The sequence below is a fragment of the Callionymus lyra genome, chromosome 3 (genome assembly GCF_982586985.1).
Source record: "Callionymus lyra chromosome 3, fCalLyr1.hap1.1, whole genome shotgun sequence".
Taxonomy (NCBI): Eukaryota; Metazoa; Chordata; class Actinopteri; order Syngnathiformes; family Callionymidae; genus Callionymus; species Callionymus lyra.
In genome coordinates this window covers 5325891-5342242 of record NC_141820.1, presented here as the reverse complement: position 1 = coordinate 5342242, position 16352 = coordinate 5325891, and the positions used below count along the sequence as shown (strand labels likewise).

Below are 16352 nucleotides of genomic sequence, written 5' to 3'. Positions count from 1 at the left end.
AGTGCAGGACCTCATTGTAACAGTTCTAATGAACATATCTCTTAAATCCAAATGTTCTCCCTAAAATGACCGACATTTTTCTGAGTTCAAATCTCCACCTTGATATGAATGTTTCTTCATTTCAGGCTAGTTGTGTTTCTCATTTGTCAAATGTGTTTTTCTATTAAGGTCAACCATCTGCCTGTGTTTTCTTCTACCCAACCTTTTTCACCAATTATCCTTATTTTTTTTCCTTAATAGATAAACTTCATTAATCCTCTGGAGGTATACTTCGGGATTTTTTTTTTCTTCCAGCTCACAGCAACACAGACGATAGATAGATTACTAAAACAAGAACAAGAACAAAGTGCAATAAAAAGAACAAAATTACAAATTACAAAATCTAAGTTTAAAGATAAAGAAGATAGATCAAAGAGAAATAACAAAAGATACAAAGATTAACAAAGAATATCATCTTTTCACTTCTGCCCCCAAACTCAGAATTAAATCTAATAACACGAGGAGTGAATAAGTCCCTAAGTCTGTTAGTGTTGCATCATGGGAGGAGCATTCATGCTGCATCTGCTTCTCTGCTCACTGATGACAGTGTTCAGAGGATGATGTCATCATCCATGATAGACAGTAGTTTGTCCAGTTATCTCCTCTCAGCAACTGTCACCAGTGAGTCCAGCTTCAACCACAGATCCTCCTGATCAACCTGTTGACTCTCCTCTTGGACACATTTCCACACCAACACACCACAGCATAGAACAGGACACTGGCCACCACAGACTGGTAGAACATGCAGAGGAGCTTCTTGCAGATGTTAAATGATCGAAGCCTCCTCAGAAAGTACAGTCTACTCTGAACCTTCTTATATACATGGTCTGTGTTGCAGGACCAGTTTACTGTCCATCCACACACCGAGGTACGAACTATCTCCACCTCGTCGCCTCTGATGGACACTGGACGTGGCTTTGTCCTGGACCTCCTGAAGTCCAAGACCAGCTCCTTGGTCTTTGAGGTGTTCAGCTGCAAGTGGTTCCTCTCACTCCAGTCCACAGTCACGTATCAGACTCCTGTACTCGTCTTCGCTGTTGTCCCTGATTCATCCAACAATAACAGTGTCGTCAGCATACTTCTGGACGAGACTCAGCTCTGAGTTGTAGCAGAAGTCTGAAGTGTAGATGGTGAAGAGGAGAGGGGCCAGTACTGTCCCCTGAGGTGCTCCTGTACTGCACACCACAGTGTCAGACGTGATGTCCTTCAGCCTGATGTACTGTGGTCGAACAGTGAGGTAGACTGAGATCCAAGAGACCAGGCCAGGGTCCACATGCATCAGTGTCAGTTTGTCCTGCAGCAGAGTGGGTTGGATAGTGTTGAAGGAACTTGAGAAATCCAGGAACAGGATCCTCACTGAACCGCTTCCTTTATCCAGGTGGGAGTAGGTCCGATGAAGGAGGTGAAGGATGGCATCTTCTACAGCAACCGCAGGCTGGTAGGAAAACTGAAGGGGGTCTTGCGTGTGCTGCACTTGTGGCCTGAGTCGTTTGAGTACAAGCCGCTCCTGTGTCTTCATTAGCGGTGAAGTCAGTGCCACCGGTCTGTAATCGTTTAGCTCGCTGGGCCAGCTCTTTTTTTCAGGACTGGAACGATAAAGGAAGTTTTACATATGGTTGGCACTTTCCCCGACTCTAGAGTTATTACACATGTGTGGGTACAAAGTTGGGTACTACTGAAGAAGAGTTTGCTACTATGGAATGTTTGGGGATATTGAAGTGTTCAGTCTTTAGGCCTAGCCGCTTTACCTGGTGCAGACAGGGCAAGTTTTCAATAAGAATTACAACCCACCATTTCCTCAGGCAAGCCTGTCTAATAAACTTGTAATCAAAAAAAGACTATAACAAAAAAATCTAGGGAGTAATTTGAATAATAAAGGGAACCTACAGTGGCAAAATGAAAGGGAGCAAACAAAACACACACATGAACTTGCCACAGATAGTCCCACGTAGTTGGACAGGGGAATTAAACTATTTTACAATGAACTCTTAAGCCAAATGCCATTAATAACAGGACAGTCTTTACAGATGGACATTAATTAAAAAAAATGTCTTTTGTCAGATAACAACCCAGACTACAAACAGAGCAGCTCAGTAAGATAACAAAACACACCCATCTCACACACACCTCAGCCCAGTATTATTACTGCATTGAAGACAAAAAAGTATAATCCAAACAACACAATTACAAGCCGTTAACTAATTTAACCTCACCAGTGGTGGACTGTCATGGCCGGCAAAATCTTCTCTGCTAGCCTAAGAAGTATCAGAATTACAGACTTGCTATCTGCTAACGTTATTTTATGTATGTAAAGATTAACAACATGAACTTTTAACTCTACCAAAGTTGTTAGATATCGTATATCTGCTGTTGTTGTTAAAAAAAATGTCCCTATTTCCGGTATAAGCAACAAAGTATAAAAGTAAAAATGCATGTTAAGAAAAAGAGAGAGAGATCTGTTGTAACATCTAATGGAGCAGATAAGGGTTCTACTTCATTTGGTGCTCGCCCTCTAACCGCTTGGCTATTGGTTTACCCCAGAGGCACTGCCTCATCTCTGAAAAAGCTTAATGAACTCGACACCCAGCTGGGTGCAGTCCACGTCCTTTCAAGGTGGGAAATACATGCCGCACTTACTCCTTTTCAACTCAGCAGAAAGCTGATTGTGTGGCCGGCCGAGCTCTTCTCATGGCACCTGACAACGATGGGAAGCGTTCAAGACTTGTCGCCTCAGAGATCATGATTATGATCGAGAAAGGTTAACGGCAATGTTGACACATTAGGGGCTTTATCTTATCAAGTTTGAGATATATATGTCCATTTCATTGTTTAAACAGTTAAAAACGAGTTATACGAAAAACCGTCAGAGTGAGACATAGTCTTATTTCATGATTGCTTAGTTTTGCAATATAAGATCTTCGACGTACTTTTCTAGCATGCAAAGTTCTCAGTAGAGTCACAGTAGACTGAATGTGTTCTCCTTGTTTGAACCTCTGGAAATGTTCGTCTTTGTATTGTATTTTATATGTTGAAAGAGACAAGTTAATAGTTGCACTGTATATTGTTTATTTCTTCGCGTTTTAGTTACCTCTCCTTTTTTTGTGATAATATCAATACAAGAAACGGCTATTAAAACAAGAAAAGAAAGCTCTGTGTCCGGAGTTTCTTGATAAGTTCGCTGGCTGTCTAACAACATATAGTCACGTGTTGTGAGGACAGCACTGGCTCACTTCTTCCAAATTCCAAATTATTATGCAAATTGTATTTAAGTGTTATAAAGATTACATTTTTGGTTTTTCAATTAAACTCATGGATGGCATTGTGTCCCAGGATCTCTTTGGATCACTGAAATCAATCTCAGACTGTCAATCTGTGACCAATTAGTTTGCTGGGGGATCCAAATTAAGGAAAAACTACTTATGAAGAAAGTTCCACATTATTAGGCAGATGACCATTTCCAAGCAATATGGGAAAGAAAAAGGATCTCTCTGCTGCCGAAAGGCGTCAAATAGATCAATGCCTTGGTCGAGGTATGAAAACCTTAGATATTTGACCAAAACTTAATTGGGATCATTTAGACTTTATAATTTAGAATGTCTTTATTATGATTGCACAGAAGAACACATGAGTGAAAACTGGCAAACAAAATACTGTCAAGAGATTTGTGGCTGATTCAGAGCACAAACGGGTTTGTGCAGATAAAGGCGCAACATGGAAGGTTTCTTCCAGACAAAAACATTAGATTAAGAGAGTAGCTGCTAAAATGCCATTACAAAGTAGCAAACAGATAATTGAAGCTGCTGGTGCCTCTGGAGTCCCACGAACATCAAGATGTAGATCCTCCAGAGGCTTGCGGTTAAGCGTAAACCTTCTATTCGGCCATCCCTAAACAATCCTCACAAAAGACAGTCTTGTTCACTAATGAGTGCCGTGCAACCCTGGGTTCCCTGAAGGTGTGAAAATGACCTCTGTGAAGTATGTGGAGTTTCTGACTGACCACTTTCTTCCATGGTACAAAAGAAAAAAACGTGCTTTCCGTAACAAAAATCACCTTCATGCATGACAATGCACCACCTGAATGCTCCATGGAATACCTCTGCGTCATTGGCTGCTATGGGCATAAAAGATGATAACCTCATGGTGTGGCCCCCATCCTCCCATGACCTCAACACTATTGAGAACCTTTGGAGCATCCTTAAGCAAAAGATCTATGAGGATGGGAGGCAAGGTCAATGGATGCAAGAATTGTGAAGCTGCCATAACATAAGGGCTCCCATGTTAAAATGTAACTTGACCTTTTAAGATGATTTTGATTGAAATAGCCTTTGATTTCAGTAACTATGACCTCCTAATGCTGCAAATTCAAAAAATGAGAATTTGAGAACGGTGCATTTTAAGTTTTTTATTCTTAAATTTAATCTCATATGTTCTCCTGGAGGAGGTTCCGGGACGCTGCTTGGCTGAAACATCAACATTGTTAGATTCAAATTAGTATACACTATACGTATACGCCATACTTAAATTAATGATAGAAGATAATCAAAATATAAATTATAAATTACTCGCTTGATCTAAGAGCTTAAACGTTTGACTACACATTCACAATCAACATTCCACTCCAGACTGATTCACACTGGTTCGAGGCAAGCGTGGATCAGAATTAGACATACGACACCGGTAATTTAAAACATCTGTTTATCTGCAAATCCCACCTTAAATCATAGATCAAAGAATGAAGCCAGACACACCAGGGAAAGGGGGGCTGAAAGACGGAAACCCCCACCCGAGAACATTTGAATGATTAGATTACAAGAAAACTAATTAGGATGTCTCTCAATGGGTGATCGGGACACAGGGAACTTGAAAGCACCATTTAGCCGGAAAGAGAAGACCTCCCGGACGGGAAATTTGCCTTAAATATAGCGATGTTTCTGAAGCTCGGGACCTTTTTTCCCGGGACTATTGACCTGTACAGTCGCCGGGACAAAGTGTGTCCGGTCGAAATCGTAAAGCTTGTATTTTGTTTGACTTGGAGCGGCGAATAAACGACCCGTGACACTCTTGATTGTTCATCTTTCTCCACAAAGCGAAGTATAAGACCCTGGACGGACGTGACGTCGTATTGGAGCGACGGAAGCGACTCTGTGTTTTGATCATTTTAACATCTTTGGTGAGTTTGTCTATATTTTGCCTGAGATTTTCGGAATATGCCCGGAGGTCCTGTGTTGGAGTTTTCCTATGTTCGGGCCAGACCTCTTGTACACAGATGTCGGAAGTAATGGCTCAGCAGGTGTCAGTTCAGCTGAGTGTTTCAGACGCCTGGAAAACTATCACCGAAGCTGCAGCAGCTGTGGGTGAGCGATCTCCTCCTGTAAAATACACTTGATGGCAATAGAGGACATGAAACGGATTATTCTTTTGTGGTTTATTATGAGAGTGTTACTGGCAGAGCGCACAATCTTCTTTTCTACTCCCACCACATAACTTAAAGTGTTGTCTAACATCTTAGTCCATTCTTTCATAGTTGGGTCTGTCCACACAGATGAGGGAGTGACCCCGATCACTGTCTTTCATTGCCCTTTAAGATACAGGTGTCCGCGAGAGAGGCTCAATCAGCTGTGTTTACTTTAATTCTGTGTTACATTTGTGCCTCATAATGCTGTCCAGAGGCTGTCCAGAACTACTGCCCCTGATGACTGGACATGTGGTGACATGTTTGAAGACCCGGTTTTGAGATCATGATCTCCTAAACGCAGATGTCCACGAGACCGGCTTAATCAGCTTTGCTTACGTTTACTTCCGTGTTGACATTTTGCGCCGGTCTGACAGAGTTTTTACAGCTGATGAGGTAAGTGAAAATAAACCTGTCTTTGTCGACCGGAGATTGTTTCTTCCTCCACAGCGTTCTCAAGAATGACCAGGGCCATAGCCAACATCAGACGAGTTCCATTAGGTTGCGTCCTTCATTACACTCAGGTGTTCACAGACGCATCTCGGACAGGTTGGGGAGGCACCTCGGGTCAGTTAAACGCCAGCGGGGTCTGGAACTGACCGGTGTACAGCTGGCTAGAGTTGAAAGCAATTCACAACGTCCTGCTTCACCTCTCTCCCCAACTTTCGCAGTCCAACGTCCTAGTGCTATTAGACAGCTCCACTGCGTGGCGTACGTGAATCGCCAGGGTGGAGTCAGATCCCCAGCCCTTCTGAGTGTGGCAAAGAAGATTTGGCTGTGGGCGGACCGTCTCCTCCTCTCTCTCAGAGCTCAGCATGTGCTGGCACACTGAATGTTGTAGCAGATAGACTGTCAAGGGGGCGTGTCCATGACGAGTGGGGTCTGTCTGAGTAGGTTGCTGCCGAGATGTGGTCTTGGTTCGGTCACCCGGCAGCGGACCTCTTAGCAAACAATGATTTACCCCCCTCCTTGCTGGCTTTTTATTCCATAGCTCAGATGATAACACACTTGAATACAAACAGTTTGTTCATTTGTTGCTGGACGCAGCCAGCAAAAAGCGGTTATCTGTATGAGTCAGTGAGCGCAGCATAACAGTCTGCACAGGGAGACCAGCTCCCATATATTGGTGAGGTCACTGTATCTTAATGCACAAACTGTCATTTCTCCAGAAACAAAACTTTAACTGGACACAATCCTTCCAGCTCATTGTGAGCCGCAGCAAGCATGACCACATGTTTATCATAATAAACATTCATGTTTTAGCTAAACATTTTTCATCAAACTACTGTGACTTCTTGCGATTTTCCACGTTCTTATCGTAGCTTGTCTATTAATCTAAACATTCCACCTCAAAATATTCCGATACGGAACCCGACACAGAGACTTCCTCGTCCTCTGGTTCCGCAAGTAAAGCATGTAACTCGGCTCCTGAATATGGCGGTGGACTCGACAGTTTACTGTGGCAGTGCTGATAGTTCTCTCACACAGATTTCTAATCAAAGGAATACAGCAACATCCACAAAAGGCACATACTGCAATCAAAACTGCAGATGTGGAGAAGATGGATGATGCAAAAGTTTTCCATTTACCAAAAGCTCTGTCCAAAAAAAATATTCAGTGGATTTTCCACACCTGAGTGCTCTTTAATTTTCTCGTTAAGTTTTCTCAATTTTTCAATTACTAAGGTAAAAGAACCATTAGTACAGGTGTTGTGTTACGTACAACATTCAATTCAAGTCCGAGCTTAGAACACACTCCACCTTTTACAGGCAATAGCATGTCCACAGTTACCCTGGTTTGTAAGGCCATAAGAGAAGTGGCATACAATTGTTCGTGAGTAGCTGAGAAACCAGCTTCTGTGATATTACCAAGATGTTGGACATTGAAATGGATGTAATTAATACGTCTATGTTTTAGTTGGGTGTTACGGGGAAGATGGTGGAGATAACAGGGAAATTCTCGAATCCTGAACCTATGAGATCAGCCAACTTATACCAGTCTGGGGACACCCCTAGGGACACCAATGGCAGCGATATAAGTGGGGTTGTCCTCGCCCATCCAACCAACTGCTCTCTTGCTCCTATTCCTACTCAATGTGGAGTCAGGCTTGGTGTTATCTTTAGTCATTAGTTCTGTGATACAGTTCTGGGGAACATGTTCAAATGGCACAATTCTTAACAGGGGTCTATGACCCATACACGCAATGCAAGATGGATTCATTATTTTGCCGGTTTCCATAGCTTACTTAACCAAATTATTTTCATCAAGACTTTGATATGTATAGGTAAACAAAAAGTAGACACATCTTGAGACGGACATGTACATGGTTCACAATTTAAGACTTTGCTTGGTTTCTGAGATCTTGGTCTGATTCATTTTGTAGCGACTAACCTTTCAGCTTGAGTTCTACGTGTCACACCTAATAGTTTAGACAGGAAGAATTTGGAGTATAGAGTAGGTTTTCATGATTCTATACCTTTTTGGAACATATATCACCATTTGCCTTTGTAAGATGACGAAAGTGGTTAGGAACAGGGTGGTGAGTATGGGGCGTAGAAATGGGGGACAAATCATTTTTGCAGTGCCCAGGGTAGTGAGGTTACTAGCACGTAAAAACCCTGTCAGAACACTGTTGTTGTCTCAGCTCAGTAGTTTGAAGTCCTGCGTCTTTTTGTTGCTTGGATCATTTGTGGTCTGCAGGCTCAGGTCTCGGAGAGTTGTCAAGATGTCGTAGTTTGCGGTGGGAAAGGTGAATCTAGGGGATTTTTCCTTCCACCTTTTCAGCTGTAGGGGTTGTGATGAGAACCCGGAACGGTCCTTCTCAGCGATCACTGTATTTCAATTCAAGATTCAAGATTCAAAGCGTTTATTGTCATCGGTACTACGTACCATGAAATTCTTCCTTTGTACCCCCAACAAAAGTGCAGAGTATAAATATAAAATATCAATAATAATAACAATATATATAGAAATAAATAAATATATATACATTTTAAATAACTAAAATCTAAAAACAAGCAACATAACAGCATAAAAACAAGTAAAAGTACAATTAGTGCATGAGGTAGATTGTGGATTAACTGTTGAGGAGTGATGGCGGTTGGAAAGAAAGAGTTTTTCAGTGTTGTTGTTCTGCACTTCACACTCCTGTACCTGCGGCCTGAGTGCAGGAGTGTAAACATTCCATGTTGGGGGTGGGTGGGATCCTTGAGGATGGAGGCAGCTCTACTGTGGACCCTGCAGTGGTATATGGTCTGCAGGGAGGGGAGAGAAGTTCTGGTGATCCTCTCAGCTATCTTCACCACTCTCTGCAGGCATTTGCGTTCCGCCACGGTAGTGCTGCCATACCACACGGTGATGCAGCTGGTCAAGATGCTTTCAACGATGTAGCTGTAGAAGTTCTTGAGAATCTTTGTTGACATCCCAAACTTTCTTAGCCTCCTCAGGAAATACAGCTGCTCTTGCGCCTTCTTGACTAGCTGTGTGGTATTGTGTCCATAAGTGTCCAGGTAAGATCCTCGCTGATGTGGACGTCCAGATTTTTAAAGCTGCTCACCCTCTCCACTTCAAGCTCTCGGATATATAGTGGCTGATGGGGCTTCCTCTTCTTCCTCATGTCCACTATAATCTCCTTCGTCTTGTCGGGGTTGAGCGTAAGTAAGTAAGTAAGTCATTTTTATTTGTATAGCGCTTTTCCAGACCAGGGTCACAAAGCGCTTAAACAATCAAAACAATATTCAATAAAGTATATACTTTAAAGACCATGATAAAACTGATAACACAACAGGAGTTCCAGAAAATCAAGGAAAAGCCTGAAAAAATAGAAACGTCTTAAGATGTTTCTTAAAGGAGTCAATAGATCCATCAAGCGTAACAAGAGAGGAAGATTGTTCCAAAGCTTAGGAGCAACAGCCTGAAAAGATTTCTTTCCTCTGGTTGTTGTCCTCACACCATGCCACCAGACTGCCCACCTCCCTCCTGTAGGCCGCCTCCTCCCCGCCAGTGATGCGTCCTATCACTGCTGTGTCGTCTGCAAATTTAAGGATGACGTTGTCCTTGTGGGACGCCACACAGTCATGGGTAAACAGGGTGTAGAGGATGGGGCATGCGGATCGTTTTGCTCAGTTGCTTCAGTGCCTTCTTGAGGGTGAAGGCGATGTCCGCGGGAACGGACAATGAGTTGCAGCTTGGGTGGTATACATCCATTGAATTCTGCGTGTTCCTGTGAGCTATAAATGTCCAGCAGTGCATTGCAAAAACGTGAAAAATACACAATAAACAATAAAAAAAACGGCATTCTGGAGTGGGTCGTACAAACACGTCTGCCTTTGGAAGGCGCCATCTTGCTACTCGAGTGGGCCGGCTAGACTACTGTTCGCCTTCCCTCCTCCGTGGCTCCTCCTCCCCTTAGTTTGGAGGACAGGGCGGGAGCAGCTAAGGTTAATAGTGGTAGCACCAGACTACCCCGGGGCGCTCTGGTTCTCAGCGCTGGTGCGCATGGTGGTCAGGGGCCTTTGGGCGGTCCCTTGGGCCCCCGCTGTGTCTTTCCTTCGGGAGTCGAGGAGTCTTCGTTGTCATTGCGCCCCAACCAAGCGTTCCACCTGAAGGTTCACAGTTCCTCTTTTCATCCGCCGCCCCACTTGGACCTGGGTCAGGAACGTCTTCACCTGTTGTGTCCAGTGAGTGCTTTGGCCTTTTACCTGCGGTGGGTGGTTGTGTTTAGGCGCTCTGATGCCCTTTTCATCTGCCATGGTAGATACAGGTGGGGCGAGGTGATCTCCATTCCGAGGTTTTCTCATTAGCTGAGATCGGCCATTATCCGGGCCTACCTAGCAATGGGTGGATCTGCTCCTAGCGGACAGAGGGCACATTGCACCCGTGGTGTGGCAGCCTTTTGTGGGGTGTTGCAGCAGAGGACATGTCAACCTTTGCTAGAGCCTATCTCCTCGACGTGACGACGGGATCAGTAGCTCTTAAGGTTTTGAGATTATGATCATAACTCAGGGGTTATCCAAGATCAGTTTAGTCTAGTTTTTAAATTAAAAGCGTTTAATGAATCTTTAACTAAAGCAACTTTTATTTTAACTAAAAAATAAAGACACAAATCTACCGTTGTACTGATGTAATAAAAGGTAGTTGTACTGTCGCACAAAAGAAAATAGGCTCATATTTATCTAATCAATGATGACCTGAGCATCTTCAACTGTTCTTCAGGTCTTTGTGTCAGAGCTATAGATACAATAAAAAATAAATAAGCTTGTAAATGCATCTATATATACTGTACACAAGGGTTTCTATAAACTAAGGCTGTAGTGATACACTAATGTCATGATAGAATATATTTCAATACACTTTTTTAGTCTTTGAATTTCAGTCACATCTTGCACTGGATGAATAACTGGAATTAAAAGTCAAAATATGTCCAATCATCATCTTAAAAGCTGCTGGAGTCACTGTATCCTCTCGTCCTCAGCAATCCCTAGGATCTAGCTGTTTTCATTCCGCCTTTAGCTGTGGAGGTCGTAATGAGTGCTGCCATCTAGCTGTCGGAGGTTTAATTCCGACAGAAACATGCACACACAACGCAGTGTGTACATGTTAATTGTAAATTTGAAATCTGATTATTTTACACACTTTACTGAATACAAACCATTAAATAACTCAAAAGTATATAATTATCATAATAATGAATAAAAATGATTATTTAACTATGTAAAAACAAATCCATTCAGTGCTTCTGAATACCAAGGCAGTAACGGCAAAATACTACATCAATAAATATATATATATATATATATATATATATATATATATATACACATATACACACACACACACACACATTCTTTCACACCCCTAGTATGAACTTGTGTCAAAATTGTGTTTTTAAAAAAAAAAAAAAATTAAACTGAGATACACATAGAAAATACAACAAAGAACATTTTAAATAAAAAATATGCCGTTGTTTTTTTTATTTGACACTTTAGAACAATGACTTTCAAAACACAAATTCGAAATACACGCGTTCGGACTTGATTACAATGACAATGAAGTGAATTTCAGTTTGGATTAACGGTTCAATTCCTCCATGATGTCAGTTTGTCATCTTGATCCAAAAATGTGAGTAAACAAGGATTTCAACCACATTCTATGACACCGAGTCACATGATGACTCTCAACACTTTTGTTTTCCCTTGCAGGATGAGCAGAGCAAACACATGTGATCCATTAAAGATCCGCCTCCTCCTCCTCCTCTTGCATCTGCTCCAGCGACTGGAGATAATCCCGCGCCAGGATCTTCTTGGGAAGAATATCTGAGGAGGAAAAACACATTGTTGTGTCGATAAACATGTTGAGTTGAATTAAACTGAGAAACACATTCAATAAAATACAACAAAGAACATTTTATCGTCATTTTATTTTTGAACAGTCCATCTTTAACCGTATTGAACAAAACATCTTCACTATGTTCATCAACGTCGGCGCAATATTGAACAGTTAATTTACTTATTAACAATGTTATTAAAACGTTTTTCTAATCATTTTGATATTAAAAGAAAGGTAACTTTTTTTATTGTTTTAATACTTTAAGAATAACATTTTATTCCTGATTTTATTTTCAAAATGAATTATTTTTCTTTGACATACAAGTTAAAATTCTAATAATTTAACAATAAACAAGCTAAAAATAAACTAAACTAGAAAGTGCATTTCCAGAAGAAAATGCAGCGTGAATGCTGACCCTGTTGTGCTGTGGAAGTAGTAGTAGTGTTAGTAGTTAAAGTAGTACCATTGGAATTAGTAGTTAAAGTAGAAGAAGTAGAAAATTAAAAGTAGCAGTAGAATTAGTAGTAAAAGTATAAGTAGTAGGTCAAAGTGCAAGGAGTTGAAACATGAGTTGAAGAGTTTTCCCGTTTAAATGAATGGGGGGGAAAGGGAATAAAAGAAAGAGTGGAAGAGATAAAAGAAAGCTAGAATATACCACGCATTTCGGGAACGAGCTGAATTGATAAAAGTTTGTTTCAAATTGGATAAAAAATTGCGGGAGGAGAAGCGGCTCAAAGTTTAGGTCAGAAGACGGAAGAGGAATAAAAAGAAATAGAAGATATAAAGAGAGAAACAGGATCTCAGTCGTGTGAACGGTTCCCAGCGTTCACACGATAAGCCACATACTCTCAGCCAATAAGAAGGTGTTACTGACACCATCACTGATAGATTCTCAACAATACTCTGATATGGTGACATTAAAGTACATTTTCTCTCGATAGATTCCAGAGACACTTGATGAGACCAGAGTGTGTAGAACTGTGTGAGGCTGTTGGAAGAATAGCTGTGGAAATATGAAATATTTATTTTCTGCTGATCGGTTATAATTTCACGTTTATTAATTTGTTTTCTTGCAAAATAATTAAATTACAGTTGTTTAAATAATTTAAGTACTGACTTATGACGTTATATTTCCTAAAAAGCTGTTTGTGCACAACGTATTTTATTATGTTTTTTTTATTATAAAAAATAAACCGTAACAGTTGACAAAGATAAACTGTACTAAATTGACAATAAATCAATAATTATACAGTAAAAATACATGAAACTTTGTTCACTTATTCTTCAAAACCTGCTGAACATGAAAATAAAGTCAGATCTTTGTAAATATTACGTTTTTTTTAAAATAAACATTAACATATATTGTGCTTGATTAACAGTGACATCAATACACTGTACTAAAATGACAATAAAACAATATTTCTACAGTAAAATTACATGAAACTTTGTTTATTAATACTTCAAAACCTGCTGAACATGAAAATAAAAACAGATATTTGTCAAATATTAAGTTGTTCATTTTTATAAGAATTAAAATATATTGTGCTTGAATAACAGTGACATCAATACACTGTACTAAAATGACAATAAATCAATATTTCTACAGTAAAAATACATGAAACTTTGTTTCGTGCTATATAAATAAATATTACTTACTTACTTACTTACTTACTATTGTAACAGTTTGTTTTCATGTCTTAACAAGAAGGATCGTCTCGTCTGCAGTTGATTCAGAACTCTGCAGCCAGAATTCTGACCCGCTCTAGTAGAAGAACTCACATTTCTCCGATCCTTAAAACTCTTCACTGGCTTCCAGTTTCTTTCAGGATCAACTTTAAAATTCTGGTTCTTACTTTCAGAGCTATTCATGGTCAGACTCCTCCTTACATCACTGATCTGATCCAGCCTTACACCCCAGCTCGGGCTCTGAGGTCTGTGGATCAGAATCTACTTATGGTTCCTCGCACACGGTTCAGGACCAGAGGAGAGAAATCTTTTCAGGCTGTTGCTCCTAAGCTTTGGAACGATCTTCTCTCTCTTTGCTCTTGATGATCTACTGACTCCTTTAAGAAACATCTTAAGACGTTTCTATTTGTTCAGGCTTTTCCTTGAATTTCTCGAACTCCTGTGTTGTTCTCAGTATTATCTTGATCTTTAAAGTATGTTTTGATTGTCTAAGCGCTTTGTGACCCTGGTCTCGAAAAGCGCTATATAAATAAATATTACTTACTTACTTACTTACTTAATTTAATCATTTTGCGCGTCTCACCTGCCAGGAAGTTGAAGGTCTCGGTCTCCTCGGCCGCCGTAGCGAGGTCACTGTAGGTCAGACGGTCTCCCGCCGAGCTGCTGAAGGAGGCTCGCGCCAGGTGCTGGACGAACAGCTCCTGGACACAAACATGGAGGACAAAGGTGAGCTGACAGGTGAGCTGAGCCAGAGGGCGCCGGACTCACGGTGGCTCGGGTGGTCAGGAAGAGCGCGTCCTGGTTGATGCTGGACACGTCAGGAGAGCTCTTCATGATCAGCTTCACGCGCGAGCTCGGAAGGGACACCAGCCTCCTGCTGGCGCGAGAGTCCTCCTCCTTCTTGCTCTGAGACATGGTCCTGGTCCTGGTCCTGGTCCTGGTCCGAGTCCGCGGCTGCAATGACGCGAAAAAAGTATTGTTTTCAGGCGTGACGTCATTCTTCTTCTTCTTGCCGTCGCCAGTCGGCGTCGAAGCAGCACAGCGCCCCTGGTGGAGATGATGGGAACACCATCTGTATAACCTGCGATACATTGACAAAAGATTTACTCTAAGTAAGTAATATTTATATAGCGTTTTTCCCAGACCAGGGTCACAAAGCGCTTAGACAATAAATACCATACCCAATAAAATATATACTTTAAAGGTCAAGATAATACTGAGACAAACACAGGAGTTACAGAAAATCAAGGAACAACCTGAACAAATAAAAATATCTTGAGATGTTTCTTGAAGGAGTCAGTAGATCATCAAACACAGATGTTTCTTGAAGGAGTCAGTAGATCATCAAACACAGATGTTTCTTGAAGGAGTCAGTAGATCATCAAACACAGATGTTTCTTGAAGGAGTCAGTAGATCATCAAACACAGATGTTTCTTGAAGGAGTCAGTAGATCATCAAACACAGATGTTTCTAGAAGGAGTCAGTAGATCATCAAACACAGATGTTTCTTGAAGGAGTCAGTAGATCATCAAACACAGATGTTTCTTGAATGAGTCAGTAGATCATCAAACACAGATGTTTCTTGAAGGAGTCAGTAGATCATCAAACACAGATGTTTCTTGAAGGAGTCAGTAGATCATCAAACACACATGTTTCTTGAAGGAGTCAGTAGATCATCAAACACACATGTTTCTTGAAGGAGTCAGTAGATCATCAAACACACATGTTTCTTGAAGGAGTCAGTAGATCATCAAACACAGATGTTTCTTGAAGGAGTCAGTAGATCATCAAACACAGATGTTTCTTGAAGGAGTCAGTAGATCATCAAACACAGATGTTTCTAGAAGGAGTCAGTAGATCATCAAACACAGATGTTTCTTGAAGGAGTCAGTAGATCATCAAACACAGATGTTTCTTGAAGGAGTCAGTAGATCATCAAACACAGATGTTTCTTGAAGGAGTCAGTAGATCATCAAACACAGATGTTTCTTGAAGGAGTCAGTAGATCATTAAACACAGATGTTTCTTGAAGGAGTCAGTAGATCATCAAACACAGATTTTTCTTGAAGGAGTCAGTAGATCATGAAACACAGATGTTTCTTGAAGGAGTCAGTAGATCATCAAACACAGATGTTTCTTGAAGGAGTAAGTAGATCATCAAACACAGATGTTTCTTGAAGGAGTCAGTAGATCATCAAACACAGATGTTTCTTGAAGGAGTCAGTAGATCATCAAACACAGAGATGTTTCTTGAAGGAGTCAGTAGATCATCAAACACAGATGTTTCTTGAAGGAGTCAGTAGATCATCAAACACAGAGATGTTTCTTGAAGGAGTCAGTAGATCATCAAACACAGAGATGGTTCCAAAGCTTAGGAGCAACAGTCTGGAAGGATTTCTCTCCTCTGGTCCTGAAGTTCAGGAACCATCAGTAGATTCTGATCCACAGACCTCAGAGCCCGAGCTGGGGTGTAAGTCTGGATCAGATCACTGATGGAAGGTCTGACCATGAATAGATCTGAAAGTAAGAACCAGAATTTAAAAATGATCCTGAAAGAAACTGGCAGCCAGTGAAGAGTTTGAAGGAGAAATGTGAGTTCTTCTACTAGAGCGGCCAGTGAAGAGTTTGAAGGAGAAATGTGAGTTCTTCTACTAGAGCAGCCAGTGAAGAGTTTGAAGGAGAAATGTGAGTTCTTCTACTAGAGCAGCCAGTGAAGAGTTTGAAGGAGAAATGTGAGTTCTTCTACTAGAGCGGCCAGTGAAGAGTTTGAAGGAGAAATGTGAGTTCTTCTACTAGAGCGGCCAGTGAAGAGTTTGAAGGAGAAATGTGAGTTCTTCTACTAGAGCA

General features: G+C 41.1%; 1 protein-coding gene across 1 annotated transcript; it reads right to left on the bottom strand.

The window, feature by feature from the left end:
• Positions 1 to 11448: 11448 nt before the first annotated feature.
• chrac1 (chromatin accessibility complex subunit 1) lies at positions 11449 to 14535 on the bottom strand. The gene is made up of 3 exons (XM_087786229.1): positions 14273 to 14535; positions 14088 to 14205; positions 11449 to 11805 (listed from the first exon to the last, which is right to left on the bottom strand). Exons 1-3 carry the CDS (start codon positions 14417 to 14419, stop codon positions 11720 to 11722), a joined length of 351 nt encoding a protein of 116 aa, XP_087642355.1. The 5' UTR covers positions 14420 to 14535; the 3' UTR covers positions 11449 to 11719.
• Positions 14536 to 16352: the final 1817 nt, after the last annotated feature.